This window comes from Rhinoderma darwinii, chromosome 2 (assembly GCF_050947455.1).
Source record: "Rhinoderma darwinii isolate aRhiDar2 chromosome 2, aRhiDar2.hap1, whole genome shotgun sequence".
NCBI classification, from domain to species: Eukaryota; Metazoa; Chordata; class Amphibia; order Anura; family Rhinodermatidae; genus Rhinoderma; species Rhinoderma darwinii.
This window is the reverse complement of record NC_134688.1, coordinates 383,365,917-383,393,646: the sequence shown is the minus strand read 5'-3', so window position 1 is coordinate 383,393,646 and position 27,730 is coordinate 383,365,917. Positions and strand designations below refer to the sequence as shown.

Below are 27,730 nucleotides of genomic sequence, written 5' to 3'. Positions count from 1 at the left end.
ATAGAAATATGACAAGCTTATTACAGGACATACATCTGACGGTGCTGCCACCTGGTGGCCAGACAGCATCATTACAGAAGTGAAAATATTGCTCAGTTTACAAAGCACAACATTTTCCTTGAGCTGTTTCCGTTTAAATCGCATGCGTTGTTTTATGTGCGGTTTTAGTGCTGTTTATTATAAGTAAATGGAGATAATTGCCATCTAAACGCCTAGGCTAGAAAATGCTGCAAATTTATTCTAATATCACTTGTGGCTTCTGAGGTAAAATACTGCTATGAGAATGTCTAATAGTTTACATATATAACGAAATACTGTCATTCTGCTTTCTTGTACTGCTCACTGTTCTGTAGACTAACTACAATGATAACTGTACAGGGAGCAGCCGCTGACTGCAGACACGTCTCTTTACTGTACTGTGTAGACTGGGGTGGAGTCAGCTCCTTGCCCCGGAATCACTTAGTGCGGCAGGACAGGAGTGTACCAGCTGCACAGTTAACATGGCACTGCCCGGTCTGATGGCGAGGCTGAACTGCAGGGAATATAAGAACTGGATGAAGGCTGGACAGTGCCTGCTGATGCTACAGAGCCGCCTGCGGGGATATGTAGACGCGGAGATGCAGAGATTTCACCGGCAGCTAGCCAGCAGAATCACCGCGCCAAGACAGAGGAAGAGGTGCCAGTGCCGGGCGAAGGGGAAGCAGGTACGGGGTGTGCGAGAAAAAAATGTCTGGCAGGAGGTTCAGGAGTATACTGGGACTGGCAGGAGGTTCAGGAGTACACTGGGACTGGCAGAAGGTACAGGAGTACACTGGGACTGCCAGGAGGTTCAGGAGTACCCTGGGACTGCCAGGAGGTTCAGGAGTATACTGGGACTGGCAGAAGGTTCAGGAGTATACTGGGAGTGGCAGAAGGTACAGGAGTACACTGGGACTGGCAGAAGGTTCAGGAGTATACTGGGACTGGCAGGAGGTTCAGGAATATACTGGGACTGGCAGGAGGTTCAGGAGTATACTGGGACTGGCAGGAGGTTCAGGAGTACACTGGGACTGGCAGGAGGTTCAGGAGTATACTGGGACTGGCAGAAGGTACAGGAGTACACTGGGACTGGCAGAAGGTTCAGGAGTATACTGGGACTGGCAGAAGGTTCAGGAGTTTACTGGGACTGGCAGGAGGTTCAGGAGTACACTGGGACTGGCAGGAGGTTCAGGAGTACACTGGGACTGGCTGGAGGTTCAGGAGTACACTGGGACTGGCAGGAGGTTCAGGAATATTCTGGGAGTGGCAGGAGGTTCAGGAGTATACTGGGACTGGCAGGAGGTTCAGGAGTATACTGGGACTGGCAGGAGGTTCAGGAGTACCCTGGGACTGGCAGGAGGTTCAGGAGTATACTGGTTCTGGCAGGAGGTTCAGTAGTACACTGGGACTGGCAGGAGGTTCAGGAGTATACTGGGACTGGCAGGAGGTTCAGGAATATACTGGGACTGGCAGGAGGTTCAGGAGTATACTGGGACTGGCAGGAGGTTCAGGAGTACACTGGGACAGGCAGGAGGTTCAGTAGTATACTGGGACTGGCAGGAGGTTCAGGAGTATACTGGGACTGGCAGGAGGTTCAGGAGTATACTGGGACTGGCAGGAGGTTCAGGAGTACCCTGGGACTGGCAGGAGGTTCAGGAGTATACTGGTTCTGGCAGGAGGTTCAGTAGTACACTGGGACTGGCAGGAGGTTCAGGAGTATACTGGGACTGGCAGGAGGTTCAGGAATATACTGGGACTGGCAGGAGGTTCAGGAGTATACTGGGACTGGCAGGAGGTTCAGGAGTACACTGGGACAGGCAGGAGGTTCAGGAGTATACTGGGACTGGCAGGAGGTTCAGGAGTACACTGGGACTGGCAGAAGGTACAGGAGTACACTGGGACTGGCAGGAGGTTCAGGAGTACACTGGGACTGGCAGGAGGTTCAGGAGTATACTGGGACTGGCAGGAGGTTCAGGAGTATACTGGGACTGGCAGGAGGTTCAGGAGTACAATGGGACTGGCAGGAGGTTCAGGAGTATACTGGGACTGGCAGGAGGTTCAGGAGTACACTGGGACTGGCAGGAGGTTCAGGAGTACACTGGGACTGGCAGGAGGTTCAGGAGTATACTGGGACTGGCAGAAGGTTCAGGAGTATACTGGGACTAGCAGAAGGTACAGGAGTACACTGGGACTGGCAGAAGGTTCAGGAGTATACTGGGACTGGCAGAAGGTTCAGGAGTATACTGGGACTGGCAGGAGGTTCAGGAGTACACTGGGACTGGCAGGAGGTTCAGGAGTACACTGGGACTGGCAGGAGGTTCAGGAGTACACTGGGACTGGCTGGAGGTTCAGGAGTATACTGGGACTGGCAGGAGGTTCAGGAGTATACTGGGACTGGCAGGAGGTTCAGGAGTACCCTGGGACTGGCAGGAGGTTCAGGAGTATACTGGTACTGGCAGGAGGTTCAGTAGTACACTGGGACTGGCAGGAGGTTCAGGAGTATACTGGGACTGGCAGGAGGTTCAGGAATATACTGGGACTGGCAGGAGGTTCAGGAGTATACTGGGACTGGCAGGAGGTTCAGGAGTACACTGGGACAGGCAGGAGGTTCAGGAGTATACTGGGACTGGCAGGAGGTTCAGGAGTACACTGGGACTGGCAGAAGGTACAGGAGTACACTGGGACTGGCAGGAGGTTCAGGAGTACACTGGGACTAGCAGGAGGTTCAGGAGTATACTGGGACTGGCAGGAGGTTCAGGAGTATACTGGGACTGGCAGGAGGTTCAGGAGTACACTGGGACTGGCAGGAGGTTCAGGAGTATACTGGGACTGGCAGGAGGTTCAGGAGTACACTGGGACTGGCAGGAGGTTCAGGAGTATACTGGGACTGGCAGGAGGTTCAGGAGTACACTGGGACTGGCAGGAGGTTCAGGAGTACACTGGGACTGGCAGGAGGTTCAGGAGTATACTGGGACTGGCAGGAGGTTCAGGAGTATACTGGGACTGGCAGGAGGTTCAGGAGTACACTGGGACTGGCAGGAGGTTCAGGAGTACACTGGGACTGGCAGGAGGTTCAGGAGTACACTGGGACTGGCAGGAGGTTCAGGAGTACACTGTGACTGGCAGGAGGTTCAAGAATATTCTGGGAGTGGCAGGAGGTTCAGGAGTATACTGGGACTGGCAGGAGGTTCAGGAGTATACTGGGACTGGCAGGAGGTTCAGGAGTACCCTGGGACTGGCAGGAGGTTCAGGAGTATACTGGTACTGGCAGGAGGTTCAGTAGTACACTGGGACTGGCAGGAGGTTCAGGAGTATACTGGTACTGGCAGGAGGTTCAGTAGTACACTGGGACTGGCAGGAGGTTCAGGAGTATACTGGGACTGGCAGGAGGTTCAGGAGTATACTGGGACTGGCAGGAGGTTCAGGAGTATACTGGGACTGGCAGGAGGTTCAGGAGTATACTGGGACTGGCAGGAGGTTCAGGAGTACACTGGGACTGGCAGGAGGTTCAGGAGTACCCTGGGACTGGCAGGAGGTTCAGGAGTACCCTGGGACTGGCAGGAGGTTCAGGAGTACCCTGGGACTGGCAGGAGGTTCAGGAGTACACTTGGACTGGTAGGAGGTTCAGGAGTACACTGGGACTGGCAGTAGGTTCAGGAGTACACTGGTACTGGCAGGAGGTTCAGGAATATACTGGGACTGGCAGGAGGTTCAGGAGTATACTGGGACTGGCAGGAGGTTCAGGAGTACACTGGGACTGGCAGGAGGTTCAGGAGTACACTGGGACTGGCAGGAGGTTCAGGAGTACACTGGGACTGGCAGGAGGTTCAGGAGTACACTGTGACTGGCAGGAGGTTCAAGAATATTCTGGGAGTGGCAGGAGGTTTAGGAGTATACTGGGACTGGCAGGAGGTTCAGGAGTATACTGGGACTGGCAGGAGGTTCAGGAGTACCCTGGGACTGGCAGGAGGTTCAGGAGTACACTGTGACTGGCAGGAGGTTCAAGAATATTCTGGGAGTGGCAGGAGGTTCAGGAGTATACTGGGACTGGCAGGAGGTTCAGGAGTATACTGGGACTGGCAGGAGGTTCAGGAGTATACTGGGACTGGCAGGAGGTTCAGGAGTACACTGGGACTGGCAGGAGGTTCAGGAGTACACTGGGACTGGCAGGAGGTTCAGGAGTACACTGGGACTGGCAGGAGGTTCAGGAGTACACTGTGACTGGCAGGAGGTTCAAGAATATTCTGGGAGTGGCAGGAGGTTCAGGAGTATACTGGGACTGGCAGGAGGTTCAGGAGTATACTGGGACTGGCAGGAGGTTCAGGAGTACACTGGGACTGGCAGGAGGTTCAGGAGTATACTGGTACTGGCAGGAGGTTCAGTAGTACACTGGGACTGGCAGGAGGTTCAGGAGTATACTGGGACTGGCAGGAGGTTCAGGAGTATACTGGGACTGGCAGGAGGTTCAGGAGTATACTGGGACTGGCAGGAGGTTCAGGAGTATACTGGGACTGGCAGGAGGTTCAGGAGTACACTGGGACTGGCAGGAGGTTCAGGAGTACCCTGGGACTGGCAGGAGGTTCAGGAGTACCCTGGGACTGGCAGGAGGTTCAGGAGTACACTTGGACTGGTAGGAGGTTCAGGAGTACACTGGGACTGGCAGTAGGTTCAGGAGTACACTGGTACTGGCAGGAGGTTCAGGAATATACTGGGACTGGCAGGAGGTTCAGGAGTACACTTGGACTGGTAGGAGGTTCAGGAGTACACTGGGACTGGCAGTAGGTTCAGGAGTACACTGGTACTGGCAGGAGGTTCAGGAATATACTGGGACTGGCAGGAGGTTCAGGAGTATACTGGGACTGGCAGGAGGTTCAGGAGTACACTGGGACTGGCAGGAGGTTCAGGAGTATACTGGGACTGGCAGGAGGTTCAGGAGTACCCTGGGACTGGCAGGAGGTTCAGGAGTACACTGTGACTGGCAGGAGGTTCAAGAATATTCTGGGAGTGGCAGGAGGTTCAGGAGTATACTGGGACTGGCAGGAGGTTCAGGAGTATACTGGGACTGGCAGGAGGTTCAGGAGTATACTGGGACTGGCAGGAGGTTCAGGAGTACACTGGGACTGGCAGGAGGTTCAGGAGTACACTGGGACTGGCAGGAGGTTCAGGAGTACACTGTGACTGGCAGGAGGTTCAAGAATATTCTGGGAGTGGCAGGGGGTTCAGGAGTATACTGGGACTGGCAGGAGGTTCAGGAGTATACTGGGACTGGCAGGAGGTTCAGGAGTACCCTGGGACTGGCAGGAGGTTCAGGAGTATACTGGTACTGGCAGGAGGTTCAGTAGTACACTGGGACTGGCAGGAGGTTCAGGAGTATACTGGTACTGGCAGGAGGTTCAGTAGTACACTGGGACTGGCAGGAGGTTCAGGAGTATACTGGGACTGGCAGGAGGTTCAGGAGTATACTGGGACTGGCAGGAGGTTCAGGAGTATACTGGGACTGGCAGGAGGTTCAGGAGTATACTGGGACTGGCAGGAGGTTCAGGAGTACACTGGGACTGGCAGGAGGTTCAGGAGTACCCTGGGACTGGCAGGAGGTTCAGGAGTACCCTGGGACTGGCAGGAGGTTCAGGAGTACACTTGGACTGGTAGGAGGTTCAGGAGTACACTGGGACTGGCAGTAGGTTCAGGAGTACACTGGTACTGGCAGGAGGTTCAGGAATATACTGGGACTGGCAGGAGGTTCAGGAGTATACTGGGACTGGCAGGAGGTTCAGGAGTATACTGGGACTGGCAGGAGGTTCAGGAGTATACTGGGACTGGCAGGAGGTACAGGAGTACACTGGGACTGGCAGGAGGTTCAGGAGTATACTGGGACTGGCAGGAGGTTCAGGAGTATACTGGGACTGGCAGGAGGTTCAGGAGTATACTGGGACTGGCAGGAGATTCAGGTATACTTGTGCTCAGGTGTGCTGCCAGTGACAACTTTCCCTATTGATACAATGTGCATTCAAAAGAATTTTCTCCCTAAAATAAAAAACTCACCTGTAATATTCATATAATTTTTTGTCCTACTTTTGAAGTATACGCTGGGAAAAGCTCCCGACGTACCGTATATGTTAAAGGGGTTGTGCGTGATTGAAAAATTTTTTGCTAAGAGCAGGAAAGCTGACCACTGGAGTGGCAGCATTGTTGTGACAGGGGATTGTACAGGTGCGTATTGTTTCTTTTAAAAAAAATAATAATAATCCGTTTTCTTGGTCTAATTATTTTAAATCCTGGACAACCCCTTTTAAACGTAGGTTGTGACGGATGCCTAACAGCTCTTGCACACGACCGCGATTGGGCCGTGAAAAATAGTCTGTGTGTTGGCTGGATTTCCCGGCCCGTCCACGGTACATGTGAGCAGAAGTGCCTCCCCACGGAACTGCTGTTCCATACTGTATCATTTTGTTCAGTACAGAACAGCAGTTCCGTGGAGGCAACAGTGACTTTCAAGCATCATAAATGTTTATGATGTCAGGAGTCCCGTTCACATGTACCATGGCCAGGCCGGGAAATCCGGCCGTCACACAGTTAGTTTTTCACGGCCCGATCACAATCATGTGCAAGAGCTGTTAGGCTGGGTTCACACGACCTATTTTCAGACGTAATGGAGGCGTTTTACGCCTCGAATTACGTCTGAAAAAAGGGCTCCAATACGTCGGCAAACATCTGCCCATTACTTTCAATGGGCTTTACGATGTACTGTACCGACGACCTGTCATTTTACACGTCGCTGTCAAAAGACGGCTCGTAAAATTACAGCCTCGTCAAAAGAAGTGCAGGACACGTCTTGGGACGTTTTTGGAGCCGTTTTCTCATAGACTCCAATGAAAACCGCTCCAAAAACGGTCGTAAAAACGCAGCGAAAACGCCACGAAAAACGCGAGTTGCTCAAAAAATGTCTGAAAATCAGGGGCTGTTTACCCTTGAAAACAGCTCCGTATTTTGAGATGTTTTTGACTCTACGTGCAAACATACCCTAATGCTGGGTTCACAAACCTCGAATTATGTCCGAAAATACGGCTCCAATGCGCCGGCAAACATCTGCCCATTCATTTGAATGGGCTTTACGATGTTCTGTGCCGACGGTCAATTTTTTTTACTCGCTGCTGTCAAAAGATGGCGCGTAAAAAAGACGCCCGCCTCAAAGAAGTGCCTGTCACTTCTTGGGACGTAAATTGGAGCCGTTTTCCATTGACTCCATAGAAAAACAGCTCCAATTACGTCCGTAATGGACGCTGCGAAAGACGCCTGCACATGCCATTACTTGTACGGAGCAAGTGTCAAAAATGATCGTTTTTCTAAATAAAAAACACTGCTGTAATCTACATTACAGCGCCGATGACATCATGTACAATATAGGCCACTTATAATGTGGTGACAGAGCCTCTTTAATTCTGTTTATTTCATAGTCATAATAGTGATTAAAAAAACTAACCTGAAACTCAAAATACCGGGACAGGAAGGAATTGTTTCCATCTGTTGTTGCTCACTTATGAAGTGTAAAGGGGAGGGGTGAGCTTAGCATTTTTTGTTATGTTGCAGCGATCCCTGCATGCCCCCCCATCCCTCCCCATTTTATGATACCATTAATAATGATCACACAACCCCATGTAGATAGTGCCACACACAGCGTCCCCTGTAGATAGTGCCACACACAGCGTCCCCTGTAGATAGTGCCACACACAGCGTCCCCTGTAGATAGTGCCAGACACAGCGTCCCCTGTAGATAGTGCCACACACAGCGTCCCCTGTAGATAGTGCCACACACAGCGTCCCCTTGTAGATAGTGCCACACACTCTTAAGGACGCAGATACAATTGAATGTGGCAGTCACTCGGGTACCCAGTGCTAGCGACGCCAACAGGCATAAGAGGGCCTATGCCGCCCGTCCCAGAACATAAATGTTATGTTCCGGGCAGCATGGGCCCCCTCATGCTGCGGGCCCCATAACAGCCGCTATGTCTGCTATAGCGGTCGTTCCGCCACTAAGCACAGCACCCCAGCCCCTTTGTTCTAGCAACTTTTGGAGTCCCATGTACAGAATCTTACGGAGGGGCAGAAGCGCTCAGCTGAGCAGTCTGCTGTGAGTGGCGCTCTTCATTAGGCTGAAGACGGACATAAACAGAAGCGCTCAACTCAGTGCTTCTGCACTTTCGTTTCAGCGCTGGTGGGAGTCTCAGCACCCGGACCTTTTGTCCACTCAATTGTCCACATTTACTAAGATCATCTTAGGCCAGGCTTAGTAAAGAAGATGGTTGGCATGATTTACCCCACATATTTTTAAAAGGTGCACTCATATTTTTTAATCTCTTTAAATAATTCCAAAACACACTTCTGGAAGCCCCACATTTCTGAAAATGGTTGTTCTTTCCTTTATTGTCCTTAACACTTATGGAAATCTTTGAGCCATCATTTTTTGTTAACCTTTTTATAACATAGAAAATTAGAACAATTGTTGTATACACTATTTATTCTCATTTCTTGTTCATGTCAGCAGTTAAATGAAATAATTTAAATTTTTTATTTTTTTACAAGTTTCAGCCCAATTGTCCTGTTTGTGCACAGTGGAAAGAACTCATTCTAGCTCACCATAACAACAAAAATGGAGAAATACACTGGGGAAACAGTGATCCATCCTTATGGTCTACGCATTACTGGGAGGTAGCTAAGGTAATGTCTCTCTGCCGTGAACAATAAGCAGTTATTTATATATTGTTATAGTATTTATGTATAATGGTAATAAATAGTGTGCATAACACATATAATCTGCGTACAATTGCAATGTGACATTTTTATTTGGAACCCGGAAGTTACTGCCTTGTCAGCTCTCAGTTCACACGCCGTGGTATAAGCAGAGCCCTAAAGTTGTTTAATTCAAGATTGAATAGTAGAGCAAATTGAAATCATAAGGCTACATTCAGACGGGGGGGGGGGGATAGGGGTAATAGTGCGGCACAGAGACTGCAGTTTTGACCACCTCCCGACTCCCGAAGGTCCATGCCAGCATCTGGTCTACTTGTCCATTGTGCACATCACAGTTTGGTATAAAAAACCGTTATATGGGGATGAGACTTCAGCAGCAGCTAGGTCTGAACTAGTGCTGACTGCCTCCTAAATAACATCAGATCCTTCTACCACTGTCTCGTCAGTCCCACTCAGCTGGATTCGCAGCTGAGATACAGTTAGGCCACACTGTATGAAGTGTATCACAGATATCTAAAACATTTATGGTATATTCATGGGATATGCCATAAATATCTGATAGATGCGGGTCCCAGCTATTGGACCTGCACCTATGTCGAGAACGAGCCCTGTTTTATCTGGCGAAACTGCCACCAGTGTGGCCAAGTCTCCCCTTTCTTTCTCCGCTGAATGCAGCCATAGAAGGGGCCTGTATCTATCAGACATTTATGGCATATCCCATGGATACGCCATAAATGTCTTGGATGGGAACAGCCCTTTCAGAAGGTGGAATACACAGGGAGCCCACATTGACCTAGAGCAGGCCCCTACTCTATGAACTAAAATACACATACACCTCTGTTCTTGTAGTCATATACAAACTGATTTGCAGCTTTTTATACTGCCCACAAACTAATAGACAGGTATACATACAGTCCTTCATTTAGTTATTATAAATTGGCAATATCCAAACATGTATGCAGGAGCGTAACAAGTGATCATGGGACCCAATAGCAAAATGTGGAATTAATCCTCAAAAACCCCATAGAAATCAATGGGAGACCGAAAAACTCTGCAAACATCCAATGCGTTTTTTGATGCGTTTTATGTAAAAAAAACGCTTACAGTTTATGACTTTGACCGTTGAAGAAATAGGTAAAAAAAACGTGTCAAAATTCAGGTAAAAAAACGCATGTGGTGCAAAACTATTTAGAAAAAAAACAAAGCTGATTTTTCCAGGCAGAATTTTTTGCCTATAAAAAACTTAGTGTGAACATAGACTAACTCTCCCCTCTCTGTCCCCAGAGGAGAAAATCTCCTTACTAGCACCCTTTACTCACCAAGATCTATCAAAAGTTCTTCACTCTATCCCTAACGGTAAGAGCCCAGGGCCAGATGGCTTTCCTATCCTATACTACATATACTACAAGAAATTTCACCAACTTCTTGTACCAACATTTTTAAACGTATGCAATGACCTCCTCAAGGGAAACCTATTACCTCCTCAGGCCTTAGAGGCGCATCGCTCTCCGATTCCTAAGGAGGGTAAGGACAGATCACAATGTGGTAGTTACCGCCCCATATCCCTCCTCAACTCCTAGCCAATAGACTTAAACCCCTGCTCTCTAAACTTATTTCCCCGGAACAAGTTGGGTTTGTCCCCTCTAGAGAAGGAAAACAGAATACCACCAGACTCATCAATATTATCCACTATGCCTCTTTGTTAGCCTTACGGAGCACAGATGCTGAAAATGCGTTTAATCGGGTTTGTTGGTCTTATATTTATGCAACTCTTCTAAAATTGGGCTTGCCCCCTAAACTGTACAATTCCCCCCCTTTTTTTCATCACCAATGGAACGAGACAGGGGTGTCCTCTTTCCCCAACCTTATTCATAATGAATAATGATTATGAAAACTGATACAAAAAATAGTCCAGACCGACTCTATCCAGGGCTTAAAGGGAAGGTGTTATGAAATAATTTTATATATATATATATATATATATATATATATAATATTGCTTTTAGTGTGATATTAAAATACATTTTATTTATTTGTGTTCTTGTGTTCTACTTATTTTTTTTCTTACTGTTACTTCTTTATGGGGGCTGCCATTTTTTTTTCATCTCTGTATGTGTCGATTAACAACACATACAGAAATGGAATACGGCACATACATCCCCATAGAGAATGCGAACATGAGCCGTTCCATTCACTGCAGCGTACACCGTCTGTGTGGGAAAGGCGCATACGCCGCTCCCACACAGATTAAAATGAAGCTCGTTAGCAGAGCGAAATCCGGCGCCGTTTTCATGTGGACCGGAAGCTGCTGCTGGAAAGTCAGATGACGACTTCCAGCCGCGGCGTGGTTTTTTACATAAAAAGCGTCAAAAAACGCGTTGGATGTTCAAGGAAGTTTTTCGGTCTCCCATTGATTTCTATGGGGTTTTTGAGGCTTGACGCTTCTTTTTCTCCGCAAGCGTTTTTTTCTGCTCGCAGGAAAAAACGCCTTCACCTCCCATTGGAAACAATGGGAGGCAATTTTCGACTGTTTTTTGCCACGATTTCGTGTCAAATAACTCTGTGTGAACAGGGAGGTGTTGTTCTCGGCTTTCCTGCGTAGTGTTCTGCAATATGATGCCGGAAAGATCCTCGCAAGAGTCCCGATGGCAGTGGGATTCAACAGACGCTCTTACAGTGATAATTCAATCAGTAAAGGTACAGGTCATGAATCATTTAAACAGTGATGTCAGAGTAGAGAGATAATGAACACAATGATTTCACAGTATAAGGGCAGATACAGACGGACGTTGCGTTTTTGCGCGCGCAAACAACGCAGCGTTTTGCGCGCGCAAAAAACATTTGACAGCTGCGTGTGTCATCCGTGTATGATGCGCGGCTGCGTGATTTTCGCGCAGCCGCCATCATAGAGATGAGGCTAGTCGACGCCCGTCACTGTCCAAGGTGCTGAAAGAGCTAACACTTTCAGCACCCTCGACAGTGAATGCTGAACACAATATCGAAAAACCTGTTGAAAAAAACGAAAAAGTTCGTACTTACCGAGAACTTCCCGGCCGTTGGCTTGGTGACGCGTTCTTGGTGACGCGTCCTTGGTGACGCGCCTCTCGACATCGGGCCCCACCTCCCTGGATGACGGGCCAGTCCATGTGACCACTGCAGCCTGTGCTTGGCCTGTGATTGGCTGGAGCTGTCACTTGGACTGAATTGTCATCTCGGGAGGTCAAACTGGAGGAAGAAGCCGGGAGTTATCGGTAAGTCAGAACTTCGTTTTTTTTTCTACAGGTTCATGTATATTGGGATCGGAAGTCACTGTCCATGGTGCTGAAACAGTTTAACTCTTTCAGCACCATGGAACAGTGACTATCTCCTGACGTCGCGTACCGATAATTTTTTTGCCGGGTTCGGCCAAAACGAGTTCGGCCGAACCCGGTGAAGTTCGGTTCGCTTGTCCGGCTTCGCTCATCGCAAAGACACTCCGTTTGGATGTTCGGAAACAGAAAAGCACGTGGTGCTTTTCTGTTTACATTCATCCTTTTGACAGCTGGTGCGCTGTTTCAGTCGGTTCGCACGGAAGAAGCCGGGAGTTATCGGTAAGTCAGAACTTCGTTTTTTTTTCTACAGGTTCATGTATATTGGGATCGGAAGTCACTGTCCATGGTGCTGAAACAGTTTAACTCTTTCAGCACCATGGACAGTGACTATCTCCTGACGTCGCGTACCGATAATTTTTTTGCCGGGTTCGGCCAAAACGAGTTCGGCCGAACCCGGTGAAGTTCGGTTCGCTTGTCCGGCTTCGCTCATCGCAAAGACACTCCGTTTGGATGTTCGGAAACAGAAAAGCACGTGGTGCTTTTCTGTTTACATTCATCCTTTTGACAGCTGGTGCGCTGTTTCAGTCGGTTTGCACGGAAGTGCTTCCGTGCAACCTGTGTGGTTTTCACGCACCCATTGACTTCAATGGGTGCGTGATGTGCGAAATACGCAGAGTTATTGAACCTGTCGCGCTTTTTGCGCAGCAGACAAACGCTGCGCAAAAAGCACGGACTGTCTGTACTGCCCCATAGACTTGTATTGGTCCATGCGTGCCGCGTGAAAACCACGCGGCCCGCACGGACAGAATACACGCTCGTGTGAATCCCCCCTAAACATAATGCACAAAGTGGTGTCACAGTACAGGGAAATGCACACAATTGCATAGATACATTGTTAGTACGCTTAAAGAGGCTCTGTCACCAGATTTTGCAACCCCTATCTGCTATTGCAGCAGATAGGCGCTGCAATGTAGATTACAGTAACGTTTTTATTTTTTAAAAACGAGCATTTTTGGCCAAGTTATGACCATTTTTGTAATTATGCAAATGAGGCTTGCAAAAGTCCAAGTGGGTGTGTTTAAAAGTACAAGTCCAAGTGGGCGTGTATTAGGTGCGTACATCGGGGCGTTTTTAATACTTTTACTAGCTGGGCGCTGTGAAGAGAAGTAACATCCTCTTCTCTTCAGAACGCCCAGCTTGTGACAGTGCAGATCTGTGACGTCACTCACAGGTCCTGCATCGTGACGGCCACATCGGCAGCAGAGGCTACAGTTGATTCTGCAGCAGCATCAGCGTTTGCAGGTAAGATCGACTTACCTGCAAACGCTGATGCTGCTGCAGAATCAGCTGTAGCCTCTGGTGCCGATGTGGCCGTCACGATGCAGGACCTGTGAGTGACGTCACAGATCTGCACTGTCACAAGCTGGGCGTTCTGAAGAGAAGAGGATGTTACTTCTCATCAGAGCGCCCAGCTAGTAAAAGTATTAAAAACGCCCCGATGTACGCACATAATACACGCCCACTTGGACTTGTACTTTTAAACACACCCACTTGGACTTTTGCAAGCCTCATTTGCATAACTACAAAAATGGTCATAACTTGGCCAAAAATGCTCGTTTTTTTAAAATAAAAACGTTACTGTAATCTACATTGCAGCGCCTATCTGCTGCAATAGCAGATAGGGGTTGCAAAATCTGGTGACAGAGCCTCTTTAAAAAACAAACAAACACATTTCCATCAAGTTCAACCAAAGGAAGTGAGAGGATGTGGATGAAGGAAAGGGGTAATATTTTAGAATTTTGCTGCTCTTTATTGCTGCTCTTTATTTGCTGCTGTGGAATCCCAGCCTAAGATTATGACACGGACGGCCACGGAATGTCATCCGCGGGCCGTCCGCAAATTACGGACCATGCACAAATTTATTTAAATGAGCCCGGACCTCAATTGTGGCCAGTATAATGACTTATCCTCCTGGCCAATTCATGGACTGTGGAAACCACGGTCATGTGCATGGGCCCATAGAAATCAATGGGTCCGGAATTCATCCACATTTTTACGGACGAATTGTGGACACAAAAACACATTCATGTGCATGAGGCCTAAGGGAGGGTTACATAGTTACATAGGTTGAAAAAAGACATAGGTCTATCAGGTTCAACTCCTCCCAATAAATTACCTGTCATTCATTGCTTGATTAATTATAACCCTCAATGCCATTCGTAAATAAATAGACATCTTGCCTTTTTTAAATGCTGACATAGTATCTGCCAACACTACCTCTTGGGATAGGACATTCCATAGTTTGACCACTCTAACTGTAAAGAACCCTTTTCCATATTGATGTCTGAAACGTCTTTCATCCAGACGAAATGGGTGTCCCCCTGTCCTTTGCAGAGTCCTTGGAAGGAACAGATCATGTGTTAGTTCTCTGTATTGACCACACATATACTTATACATATTAATAAGATCCCCTCTGGTCTTTTTTCCAAGCTGAACAAGTCCAATTTTTCTAGCCTTTTATTGTAAGCGACACCTCCCATCCCATTTAATAATCTAGTCGCCCGCCTTTAAACCCTCTCCATTTCTCCTATGTCCTTTTTACATTATGGAGCCCAAAACTGAATTGCATATTCTAGATGTGGCCTTACAAAGGATTTATAGAGGGGTAATATTACATTTGAATCCCGGGTTTTTATCACTCTTTTTATACACCCTAAAATCCTATTTGCTTTTTCAGCTGCTGCCTGACATTGTTACCAGAATACCCAGGTCCTTCTCCTGTTCCGTTATCCCCAGTTTTATTCCATTTAATGTATATGAATTAATGCTATTACTGCAGTCAAGGTGCATTACTTTACATTTATCAACATTAAATTTCATCTGCCATGTTTTTGCCCATGCTGCCAGCTTATCTAGGTCTTTCTGTAATATTTTAAAGTCAGGTTGAGTTTAAAGTATCGTACAAAGTTTTGTATCGTCAGCAAAAACTGACACCTTGCTATCAATCCCATCCACAAGGTCATTAATAAAGAGATTAAAAAGAATTGGGCCTAACACCGATACTTGTGGTACCCCGCTGCTGACTTCAACCCATTTTGAGTAAGTACCATTTATAACAACTCTTTGTTTTCTGTCCCTTAACCAATTCTTTACCCACCTGCATACACGTTCCCCCAGTCCCTGTGTCTGTTGCTCCCAGAACAAGACTGTTGTGTGGAACAGTATGAAATGCTTTTTCAAAATCCAAATAAATCACATCACCCACATGACCAACATCCAGATTTGCACTTACCTCCTCATAGAAACCGAGCATGTTAGTTAGGCATGACCTGATATTCATGAATCCATGCTGGTTATCAGTAATTAGACTTTTCTCTGGTATATACTTTTGTAGTTCATCTCTTCGAATACCCTCAAATACTTTACATACCACAGATGTCAAACTTACTGGATGGTAGTTACTCGGTTCCACCTTTTTACTCTTCTTAAAGAGGCTCTGTCACCACATTATAAGTGCCCTATCTCATACATAAGGAGATGGGCGCTATAATGTAGGTGACAGCAGTGCTTTTTATTTAAAAAAAACAATCTGTTTTCACCACTTTATTAGCGATTTTAGATTTATGCTAATGAGTGTCTTAATGCCCAAGTGGCCGTGTTTTTGCTTCAGACCAAGTGGGCGTTCTACAGAGGAGTGTATGACGCTGACCAATCAGGCTCATGCACTCCTCTCCATTCATTTAGGCAGCGCATAGGGATCCTTTTAGATCACTATGTGCTGTCTTATACTAACACATTAACAATACTGAAGTGTTTAGACAGTGAATAGACATTCCACGGGATGTCTATTCACAATCCCTGCACTTCGTTACTGTTTCTGTGGTAGTTACAGCAGAGGAAGCGTAATCTCCCGAGATTACGCTGTAGATGACAGGTTACAACGAGATTACGCTTGCCCTGCTGTAACTACCACAGACAGAGTAACGAAGTGCAGAGATTGTGAATAGATATCCCGTGGAATGTCTATTCACTGTCTAAACACTTCAGTATTGTTAATGTGTTAGTATAAGACAGAACATAGTGATCTAATAGTATCCCTATGCGCTGCCTAAATGAATGGAGAGGAGTGCGTGTGGCTGATTGGTCAGCGTCATACACTCCCCTGTACAACACCCACTTGATCAAAAGTAAAAATACGCCCACTTGGGCATTAAGCAACTCATTAGCATAAATCTAAAATCGCTAATAAAGTGGTGAAAATAGATCGTTTTTTAAAATAAAAAGCATTACTGTCACCTACATTACAGCGCCGATCTCCTTATGTAGGAGATAGGGCACTTATAATGTGGTGACAGAGCCTCTTTAAATATTGGTACAACATCAGCCGTCCTGCAATCCTGTGGCACTGATCCTGTTACAAGTGAGTCTAAGAAGATGAGATACAATGGTCTGTCCATTACTGCGCTCAATTCCCTTAATACCCGTGGATGAATGCCGTCTGGGCCAGGGGCTTTATCAATATTTAATTTGCTCAGATGCAGCTGTACCTCCTCCTGTGTTAACCTGGTAATATGGGGGGGGGGGGCTTTATCACTGTCCCCCTGAATATCTGTTACTGGAAGCTTATTAGTAAACACCGAGCAAAAGTACGTGTTTAATATCTCAGCCCATCCTTTCTCCTCTACAATTGTATTCCTATGCTCATCTTTAAGAGTCAATATTATCAGATTTTTTTGTTTTTGGAATTAATATATTTATAAAAAAAATTGGGATTCATTTTAATGTCTTTAGCGATTTGTTTTTCTGTAAATAACTTTTTTTTAACTTAATATCATTTTTAAATTTTCTATTGAGATCTTTGTAAGTCTGGAATGCTTTTGCTGAGCCCTCAGCCGTTTTTGTCTTAGTATATTCAGTAATTCCTTATTCATTAATAGAGACGTGATTGATTTGGGCATGTTCACAGCAGCTGTTCTGATGTAGAAATATCCTAAAATGTGTTGACTGTGGATTGGCTCATTGATTTCACCTTTTGCAATTGGGGAAATCCATGGCAAAATCTGCAACAAATAAGGCATGCTAAGGATTTGAAAATCCGCAATATGTCCTAAAATGCATGCGTGTTAACAGGGTTTTGTGAAATCTCATTCACTTGCATATGTATGTGCTCCAAAAATCCACAGGTAGGGTACGTTCACACGTACCGTAAAGACTGCGGAATTTCCGACAATTTTTTTTTTGTGTCGAAATTCTGCCGCGTTTCTGCAACAATTGGCATGCTGCAGAATGAAATTCTGTTGACAATGTACATTTTCTAAGAGTTTTATATGTAGTGTGTGGATGAGATTTGTTGAAATGTCATCCACTCTGCTTCTACTGTAATACACTGCAGATTTTCCGCACAAAAAAATCCTGTCGGAAATCCTGTAAGTGTTTATGCTATGTGTGAACATAACCAAAATCTGCTGTGTTTACATAAAATATACATTATCAGTTTAGCTGCTAAATCCACAACATGCTTCCGCAATGATTTTGAAAAAAACTGTCCACAAATTTTTGTTTTTTAGGTGTTTATGCCACGTGGTCAAACCCAATTAAAGGGACCCACGCAGTGTGATGCAGCAGCTCTTCTCAACCTGATAAATGCTTGCGATTATTTCAGGATACCAAACATATCGAGGGTTAGAGAGGTAACATTTACTTCAAAGTTTAAGTTTATCAATACAGTCACGGGGACATATTCTGGTGCTTTCTAAACACGTATTATTTTGTTTTACTGCATGTGCGTGACATATTTATTTAAAGGCTATGTTCAACTTTGCAACCTTTTTTTTTGTATTACGCCAGTCCATCTAAAATAAAAAAATTAAGCAACTTAGCTTTTAGCCCCTAGAAGTGTTTCTTGTAGGGAAGAATATCTCTGTAAGGCCTCATTTACACGAGCGTAATATACGCGCGTGCGACGCGCGTGCTTTTCACGCGTGTCGTACCCACCTATATTACTCTATGGGGCAGTGCAGACGATGCGTGAATTTTGCGCAGCGAGAGTGCGTTACGTAAAACTCACGACATGTTCTATAATCGTGCGTTTTTCGCGCATCACGCACCCATTGAAGTCAATGGGTGCGTGAAAACCACGAAGGTCGCACGGAAGCACTTCCGTGCGAACTGCGTGATTCGCGCAAGAGCTGTCAAACTGAATGTAAACAGAAAAGCACCACGTGCTTTTCTGTTTACAAACATCCGAACGGAGTGTCTTAGACATGAGCGAAACGAACTTTACCGGGTTCGGCCGAACTCGTTTTGACCGAACCCGGCAGGAAACAGTCACTGTGCAGGGTGCTGAAAGAGTTAAACTGGTTCAGCACCCTGGACAGTGACTTCCGATTCCAATATACGTGAACGTGTAAAAAAAAAAAAAAGTTCTGACTTACCGATAACTCCCGCCTTCTTCCTCCAGTCTGACCTCCCGGGATGACAATTCAGTCCAAGTGACAGCTGCAGCCAATCACAAGCCAAGCACAGGCTGCAGCGGTCACATGGACTGCGGCGTCATCCAGGGAGGTGGGGCCAGATGTCAAGAGAGGCGCGTCACCAAGGACGCGTCACCAAGGCAACGGCCGGGAAGTTCTCGGTAAGTACGAACCTCTTTTTTTTTTAAACAGGTTACTCGATATGGTGATCGGAATGCACTGTCGAGGGTGCTGAAAGAGTTACTGCCGATCAGTTAACTCTTTCAGCACCATGGACAGTGACTGACGTCGACTAGCCTCATCTCTATGATGGCGGCTGCGCGAAAATCACGCAGCCGCGCATCATACACGGATGACACACGGAGCTGTCAAGTGCCTTTTGCGCGCGCAAAACGCTGCGTTTTTTGCGCGCGCAAAACACACACGCTCGTGTAAATCAGGCCTAAAACTGTGTATTATGGTAGCACCATATGGTGGAACACGCAGGGACTCTGTTAGCCCCCGCATAGGCATTATTTTCAGGCTAGAGCTACACGGTGACTATGGTCATGTGACATAAAGATTGCAATGTCACATTAGGTGGCTGGCCGGTCCAGTCGAAATCGGAGGGTTCGACCAACATTATGGCCACTTTAAGAATCTCTATGCCCCCCATCAGTTTTGTGTCTCTTCTTTTTGTACCTTTTTTCCAACTCCAGGGCATCTTTTCTATCAACCAAACTTATTTGAATAATTAATTTGAATATATTTTTTTAATATACAATTTCTTTTTGCAGATGATAAAGTGCCGAAATGACTTAATGCACTCTTCTGACATGATGGTCTCGTCTCCGTGGTTGAAAGACTTTGGAGAAAAGATGTATGACTTAATCGCTGAGTTCACACATGTGCCTGGCCTTGTAAGAGAAGGTGAAAAAATGCAGGAGGTATATAGTCTGCTAAATGACTTCTATTTACTGACTTTTTCTTAAAAGGATTGTCCAACACAAGACTTTTATGGCAGTATACCATAAAAGTCAGATCGGTATGGTTAGACTGATGGGACTCCAGACTGATCCTTGAGAGGGGTTGGCGATTGGCACAAGCAGTAACACTATGTATATTCAGCTCTCTTAATTTACAAACATTTCAGGTCCTTTCATTTGATTGGAATGTGGAAGACTTAGGCATGTATGAGGTTGATGGACCCGAAAAAGAATACCTTCAAACAGAAAGGTGTATCACGATGGGAGGCAGCGGTTTATCTTCAGATAATGTTGAGATACTGCTTATACGGCAGCTGATCCAAGAACTGTATCTAGAAATAGAAGAACAGGGTTCATTGTCTAAAGAGGTAAGGGAGGAATAAAAAGGACAAGGCTGCATTAAAGCTTACAGCATGAAGGAACGTGCCTGATACAAAAATATGTATTCTCCTACAGGATGAGGACAAAATCAGCAAATTTAAGAACTTTTTATCCCAAAATGAAGATCTCAAATCCGCTTTGCAAGGAGACCTCGAGAGGCTTGACAGCTTGTGGAAGAATAATGTTCCACTCAATGCAGAAGGTTTGTTTTTTTCAGTCTAAAATCACAGGAAAAAAAAAATATGTTTTAAGTTTATTAATGTCTTGTTTCTTTGACGTGAATGTCCACTCTTGAACACTATTTTATTTTTGTATCTAAATAGGTTTAAAATTATGCTCTGATTCATTTTTTCATATATTTTTATAGCGGTTGAAGTCCAAATCCCCTGCATAGACAAAGATTTACAGGATTAAATGAAGGCTGCTACAGCTACCACTAGGGGGAGCCAACTGCATACTGTTATACATTGAACTCCATAATAAACCAGTATACAGTAAGCTTCTTACATATAAAAGTCAGCTGCTGAAAGATGTTGAATCACTTCTTATATTGAGTACAGGAGCTTTATCATGGTCCTCTAAAGTGCATACAGTGTACAGTAAAAATAAAATGGAGCCACTGTCACCTGGTGTTTCAAATGAGCATTTCACCCTGGAACAGGTAGAGGGCAGTACAGCACATGTACTACTGGTAGATAGCAGTAAGTAGCACTGTAATATGATACAAAGATGCGTTACTAGGATACCAATTATCGCATGCGTTTCAAAAAACATCGCTGGCTGATTTTACCCCAAATTTGATGCAGTGATTTTCCTTTCATGGTAGCCAATTACAGGTAGTTTACCATTAATGGATCATTCTGATTGGCTGGGTCAGCTATTGTAAGTTGTAAATATTGTAACTTGTGGCAAGTGTAACCTGAGGGACCACTGTATTTCATTGTGTATTACAATATTGGATAAGGTGGATAAAGGCCTAGTTGTACATTCATTAAAAAGGATATAACACCCTCTACAGGTGATCACAGGTACTAAATATTGCATTTTTTAGATCTTTCGTTATGTTGAAAAAGATTTTAAGGTTGCTGACCAAGAGGATAAGTGTGAATTTCTTACCTTATGGCTTCATGCACACAACTGTATTATGGCTTGCTTCCAGTTCCGTGTGATCTGGATCCATAATATTGAGCAAATTTACCTGAAAAGTGGGCGTTTCTATTTGTTTTAGGGGTGCTCCCGAGCGAAACTCCATGTGACAGCGTATTTTTATTCACTGAGGCCTTTTTTGGATTGTGTGCTCCTGTGTGAAAAAAAATTTGTATATACATGTTCCATCGGCTGCCATATGGGTGATGATTTTTCTCCATAGAATTGCTTACATAGATCCACGAGAAAAACGTCTGTTTTTGAGCAGTGTTTTTCACTCCTCAATTGGAAAAACAGCTTGAAAAAATTAGCAGACCTAGGTGTTTCCATGGTAACAGACAACAAACCCTGAGTAGTCTGATCCTGTGGTCATTTTCCCTTCTATTTGTCCTCTACTTCTTGCCAATATGCATTTGCTAGGTTAGTAAGAAGTAGGTGGCAGATAGGCGAGGAAATCTTTGCAGAATTAAACTATACAAGATTTGTTTGCTGTTTATTACCATGGAGGCACCTCGCTCTGCAACAGAGCTGTAGACACAAAATTAAAACATTTTTAATCTAGACTATTTGCAAAATTGCTTCTTTTATAATTTTAGATGCATTGGGACAATAAAAATAAATAAATGTTTACAAAGGTGTATATAGCCTTTTTACCCCTTAACAGTGCAGGGGCTTAGTTTACAGCGACGTCTTTTCCCGCAAAAAAACAAGGCCTCATACAGCCACGTCAATGAAAAAATAAAAGTTATGGCTGATTAAACGCAGAGAGGCAAAAACGGAAAAATGTAGCTGGTCATTAAGGCTGTCAGGTGTGTACATGACGAATAACACTATTTCTGCCCATTAAAGGCTATGTACACTTTTAATCTTTTTATTAAAAAATAAAATCCCTTTTAATCAGTTTGTTTGGTGCAACTTTCTAATTAGTTTTTATTAAAAATAATTGTTACTTTTTGAGAAACAGCTGCTTTGTGTCCTGAATACAGAGCAGCTGCATCGTGCTGTAAGACCTGAATCCATCGGGTCCGCGGTCATGAACTTAGATGTGATCGTTAACAGCTCGATCCTGCGTGTCAGAGACACTTAACCCGTCAGTCCCGTGAACCTGACGGTTACAGGATTCAGCGTTAGATACAGCTGCTTTGTATACAGGATGCAAACAGCAGTATCTCAAAAAGTAAAAATAATTTTTAATAAAAACTAATTAGAAAGTTGCACAAAACGCATTGACTGACCTTTTTATTTTTTAAAAATAAATAAATCCCTTTCAGAGATGTACATAGCCTTTAAATAAATTGTATCCTGCATTTTTCAGCAGTTTTCAGTCACAGACATTTTTGCAACAAATTTGGCGTGTGAATTACCGTTAGGCCGGGTTCCCACGTAACCTAAACGCTGTGGAATTCCACAGCATTTACAGTAGCAGCAAAGTGGATGAGATTTAGAAATTCTTATGCCCACACTGCGGACAAAAACCGCAGCGTTTTCGTTGCGGGTGTTCCCCATTGAATTCAATGGGGATGCAGAACCAGCAACACAATGCCAAGTGTTTCGACATTTGCTGTGGAATCTGCGCTGCGTAAAACTCACGACATGTCCTATACTTGCCCGTGTTTTGTGCAGCACGGACCCATTGAAGTCAATGGGTGCGTGCAAATCACGCTCGGCACACGGAACACTTCCGGTTGACGCGCGTGATTTGCGCTACAGTAGTAAAATAAACGAATGAAAACAGAAAAGCAACTCGTGCTTTTCTGTTTGTAAACATAAAACCAGAGTGTCATAATGATGCCGGCTGCGCGAAAATCACGCAGCCGCGCACCATATGCTGATGCCACACGGACCTTTTACGCGCGCAAAACGCAGCATTTATTGCGCGCGCAAAACTGACACGTCCGTGTGAATAAAGCCTAAGGGCAGATTCACACGAACGTTGCGTTTTTGCGCGCGCAAACAACGCAGCGTTTTGCGAGCGCAAAAACCATTTGACAGCTGCGTGTGTCATGCGTGTCTGATGCGCGGCTGCGTGATTTTCGCGCAGCCGGCATCATAGAGATGAGGCTTGTCAACGCCCGTCACTGTCCAAGGTGCTGAAAGAGCTAAATCTTTCAGCACCCTCGACAGTGAATGCCGAACACAACAGCGAAAAACCTGTAAAAAAAAAAGATAAAGTTCCTACTTACCGAGAACTTCCCGGCCGTTGCCTTGGTGACGCGTCCTTGGTGACGCGTCCTTGGTGACGCGCCTCTCTTGACATCGGGCCCCACCTCCCTGGATGACGCAGCAGTCCAAGTGACCGCTGCAGCCTGTGATTGGCTGCAGCCTGTGCTTGGCCTGTGATTGGCTGGAGATGTCACTTGAACTGAAGTGTCATCCCGGGAAGTCCGACTGCAGGAAGGAGACAGGAGTAATCGGTAAGTTAGAACTTCGTTTTTTTTTTACAGGTTAATGTATTTTGGGATCGCAAGTCACTGTCCATGGTGCTGAAACAGTTTAACTCTTTCAGCACCATGCACAGTGAATCTCTCCCGACGTCGCGGACCGGAAATTTTTTTGCCGGGTTCGGCCAAAACGAGTTTGGCCGAACCCGGTGAAGTTTGCCTCGGTTGTCGGGGTTCGCTCCTCGCAAAGACACTCCGTTTGGATGCTTGGAAACAGAAAAGCACGTGGTGCTTTTCTGTTTTCATTCATCCTTTTCACTGCTGTTGCGCGAATCACGCTCGTCCCACGGAAGTGCTTCCGTGTGGTGCGCGTGATTTTCACGCACCCATTGACTTCAATGGGTGCGTGATGCGCGAAATACGCAGAGTTATTGAACCTGTCGCGCTTTTTGCGCAGCAGACAAACGCTGCGCAAAAAGCACGGACTGTCTGTACTGCCCCATAGACTTGTATTGGTCCATGCGTGCCGCGTGAAAACCACGCGGCCCGCACGGACCGAATACAAGCTCGTGTGAATCCTTCACACGAGCGTGTATTCGGTCCGTGCGGGCCGCGTGGTTTTCACGCGGCACGCATGGACCAATACAAGTCTATGGGGCAGTACAGACAGTCCGTGCTTTTTGCGCAGCGTTTGTCTGCTGCGCAAAAAGCGCGACAGGTTCAATAACTCTGCGTATTTCGCACATCACGCACCCATTGAAGTCAATGGGTGCGTGAAAATCACGCGCACCACACGGAAGCACTTCCGTGGGACGAGCGTGATTCGCGCAACAGCAGTGAAAAGGATGAATGAAAACAGAAAAGCACCACGTGCTTTTCTGTTTCCAAGCATCCAAACGGAGTGTCTTTGCGAGGAGCGAACCCCGACAACCGAGGCAAACTTCACCGGGTTCGGCCAAACTCGTTTTGGCCGAACCCGGCAAAAAAATTTCCGGTCCGCGACGTCGGGAGAGATTCACTGTGCATGGTGCTGAAAGAGTTAAACTGTTTCAGCACCATGGACAGTGACTTGCGATCCCAAAACACATGAACCTGTAAAAAAAACCGAAGTTCTAACTTACCGATTACTCCTGTCTCCTTCCTGCAGTCCGACCTCCCGGGATGACACTTCAGTTCAAGTGACAGCTCCAGCCAATCACAGGCCAAGCACAGGCTGCAGCCAATCACAGGCTGCAGCGGTCACTTGGACTGCCGCGTCATCCAGGGAGGTGGGGCCCGATGTCAAGAGAGGCGCGTCACCAAGGACGCGTCACCAAGGACGCGTCACCAAGGCAACGGCCGGGAAGTTCTCGGTAAGTAGGAACTTTATCTTTTTTTTTTACAGGTTTTTCGCTGTTGTGTTCGGCATTCACTGTCGAGGGTGCTGAAAGAGTTAGCTCTTTCAGCACCTTGGACAGTGACGGGCGTTGACAAGCCTCATCTCTATGATGCCGGCTGCGCGAAAATCACGCAGCCGCGCATCAGACACGCATGACACACGCAGCTGTCAAATGGTTTTTGCGCTCGCAAAACGCCGCGTTGTTTGCGCGCGCAAAAACGCAACGCTCGTGTGAATCTGGCCTAAGTGTGATGTGTAAGCTGTTACATGCAGCTGAGATCCGCGGCATATACCGTATGTAGGATGTAGTATTCTGTATGTAGGAGGCTCAGCCCATGAGCCCGCTTCATACTCTGCCCCCCTCACCGACTATGACGTACATTTACGTCAAATGTCAGTAAGGGTATGTTCACACGGCTTATTAACGGACGTAATTCGGGCATTTTACGCCTCGATTTACGTCCGAAAATGTGGCTCGATAGCGTTGGCAAACATCTGCCCATTCATTAGAATGGGTCTTACGATGTTCTGTGTACACGGTCATTTTTTTTACGCGCTGCTGTCAAAAGGCGGGGCGTAAAAAAGACGCCCGCGTCAAAGAAGTGCCTGTCAGACGTAAATGGAGCCGTTTTCCATGGACTCCATTTAACGTCCGTAATGGACGCAGCAAAAAGCGCCTCAACACGCCATTACGGCTGAAATTACGGAGCTGTTTTCTCCTGTCTACAGCCCCGTAATTTCAGCCGTTACGGACGCTGCCGTGTGAACATACCCTAAGAGGTTAAAGGAACTGAATGATCAAAGGAAACAGGAGATAAGTCTTTTCACACTGTTGGTCAGTCTGCAGGATTTTCTGCATGTTCCTTTAGAAATCTTGCAGAGAACACAGGTTAATTTCCTGCTGATCTATTCCATTTTTGGCTAGTAAACTATTGAGGGGGTGAGGCTTAATGTGTGTGCGTGCCCTACTGCAGACAGGGCTGAGGGGGGGGGGGAGCCTCCTGCTGGAGACAGTTGTCTGAGGGTATGTTTACATGAGTCGGTTTTGATGCGGCTATTTCCACAATTGCAGAAAAACCACGTCATTTTTAGTAGAAACCACTAGGTTTTTTGCTGCGACTACAAAACCGGTTCCTTAAACAGTTTTTATAATTGAGACCTATAGTAGATTGAAAGCCCTTGCGGGCAGTGCCTTGCTCCTTCTGTACCAGCCTATCACTCAGCAAGCTCATGTTTGTTGTACTTGTTTTTATTATCTAATGTTCTGTATTACCTATATGCATCGCTCTGGAATAAATGGCTTTTCAAAATAAATAATATTAATATTAATTAATAATAACTGTAAACAGTGAAGGTTTCGCCTTCTGCACTGTAATCTGCAGGATGTTAAAATAAAAAAAACACAAAAAAAACGTAAAATTATAAAAACAGAAAACTGGCATGGCATGTGTCAAACTTTGAGTATATATATATATTTTATTTTTATTTTTTCAGGCTACGTCTAGAACAGAAGAATGGTTTAAATCTTAAGCAAGTCGGATCACTGGGAATATATTCAGTTCTCGTTTGTATCATTGTCGTGTGCCAGTTATAACTGGCATAAGAAAGAGCCACCATTAATAGTCGTGACACAGCAGTGGCTGTCAGAATCATTTTGCTGTAACTATATCATACATTACGTACTTTATGGGTATGTTCACACAAGCTATTTTCAGCCGTTTTTCGGGCCGTAAACGGCCGTGTGAAAAACGTCCCGTGGGAACGGAACGCCGTTTTTCCCATTGAAATCAATGGCCAGATGTTTGGAGACGTTCATCCCCCTCATTTTTAGTCGGCTGAAAGTAGCCCGTGTGAACATACCCTACGGGTGTGGGAATCTGCTGGATGGGTTCAATACCATGTTTTACCTTTTATAAATGTTTTGTTTTTTCTTATATTATGGTGTTAAAGAATAAAGACTCATTGTTTTACAATCATTGTTGCCCATTGCTGCCTGTAATTAATCATGTCAATGCTATACTTTACTCCGTCACCCTACATTGCCAAGCACACGGGTTGACTCCCAGCCGTTCTGTGATCTGTATGGGATGTATGTATATAGGAATACTAACACACTGGATACCTTTTGACCAATCCTGATGTTTTTGGCCGCTCTCCCGACCATTAATAATAGTTGTGGAGGATCTTTGTTGTTTATAACTACATATATTTTAAAGCCAGTTGTATATGGCTGCTATATGGCCGTATTTTAATCTTCGTATTACGGATGTAACACTTGGACTCTGTGTCTAGAAACCTCTGGTGATCTGTTAGGTTCAGTAGAGCTGGAGGGGTTCTAGGCCTTGCGTCCGCAATCTCGATGTTAGAATGTGACCATATTACGTCTGAACAAACATAATTTACTCCTACGGTCATATGTTCCAGTTCTTGGGGAAAAAAGCACACACATTTGCTGCTCCTACATTTTACTACATGCAGCCAATTTCACAAAGCTGATATAATGTATAATGAATTTTATTAAATATTTTCTCACATAATAATAATAATAATCTTTGTTTATATAGCACCAACATATTCCGCAGGACTTTACAATTCAGAGGGTTCATGTACAGATAAGATCAGATATTACATAGTGACAAAACTAGTTAACAAATCAAATTCCGTCCAAGAGGATTGAGGGCCCTGCTCACAAGAGCTTACAATCTATGAGGAAACCAGGGGGACAAGACAAAAAATTTATAAAGTGCTTGTTTAGTACAATTGCCCAGACATCTATTATAAACATAGGGTAGTACACATAGAGCTGCATGAGTCATCAGGCAGTATCGGTGTATGACAGATATGAAGTGGATTAGGGTGCAAGTAACCAAACATACACTCTCTGGCCCAATGTATGTGGACACTTGACCATCACATCTATATGAGCTTG

General features: G+C 45.6%; 1 protein-coding gene across 1 annotated transcript; it reads left to right on the top strand.

Annotated features, from left to right (window-relative positions):
• The first annotated feature begins 414 nt into the window (after window positions 1-414).
• On the top strand, window positions 415-26,777 carry C2HXorf38 (chromosome 2 CXorf38 homolog). The gene is made up of 7 exons (XM_075850763.1): window positions 415-704; window positions 8,599-8,733; window positions 17,645-17,767; window positions 19,327-19,476; window positions 19,683-19,883; window positions 19,972-20,098; window positions 26,296-26,777. Exons 1-7 carry the CDS (start codon window positions 501-503, stop codon window positions 26,304-26,306), a joined length of 951 nt encoding a protein of 316 aa, XP_075706878.1. The 5' UTR covers window positions 415-500; the 3' UTR covers window positions 26,307-26,777.
• Window positions 26,778-27,730: the final 953 nt, after the last annotated feature.

Bases quoted from the DNA above. Each gene is read 5' to 3' on its own strand.
- C2HXorf38 (XM_075850763.1), top strand. From the start codon at position 501: ATGGCACTGCCCGGTCTGATGGCGAGGCTGAACTGCAGGGAATATAAG. The intron at 19,477-19,682 runs GTATATAGTCTG...CAAACATTTCAG, and splicing joins AAGGTGAAAAAATGCAGGAG to GTCCTTTCATTTGATTGGAA. The intron at 19,884-19,971 runs GTAAGGGAGGAA...ATTCTCCTACAG, and splicing joins AGGGTTCATTGTCTAAAGAG to GATGAGGACAAAATCAGCAA.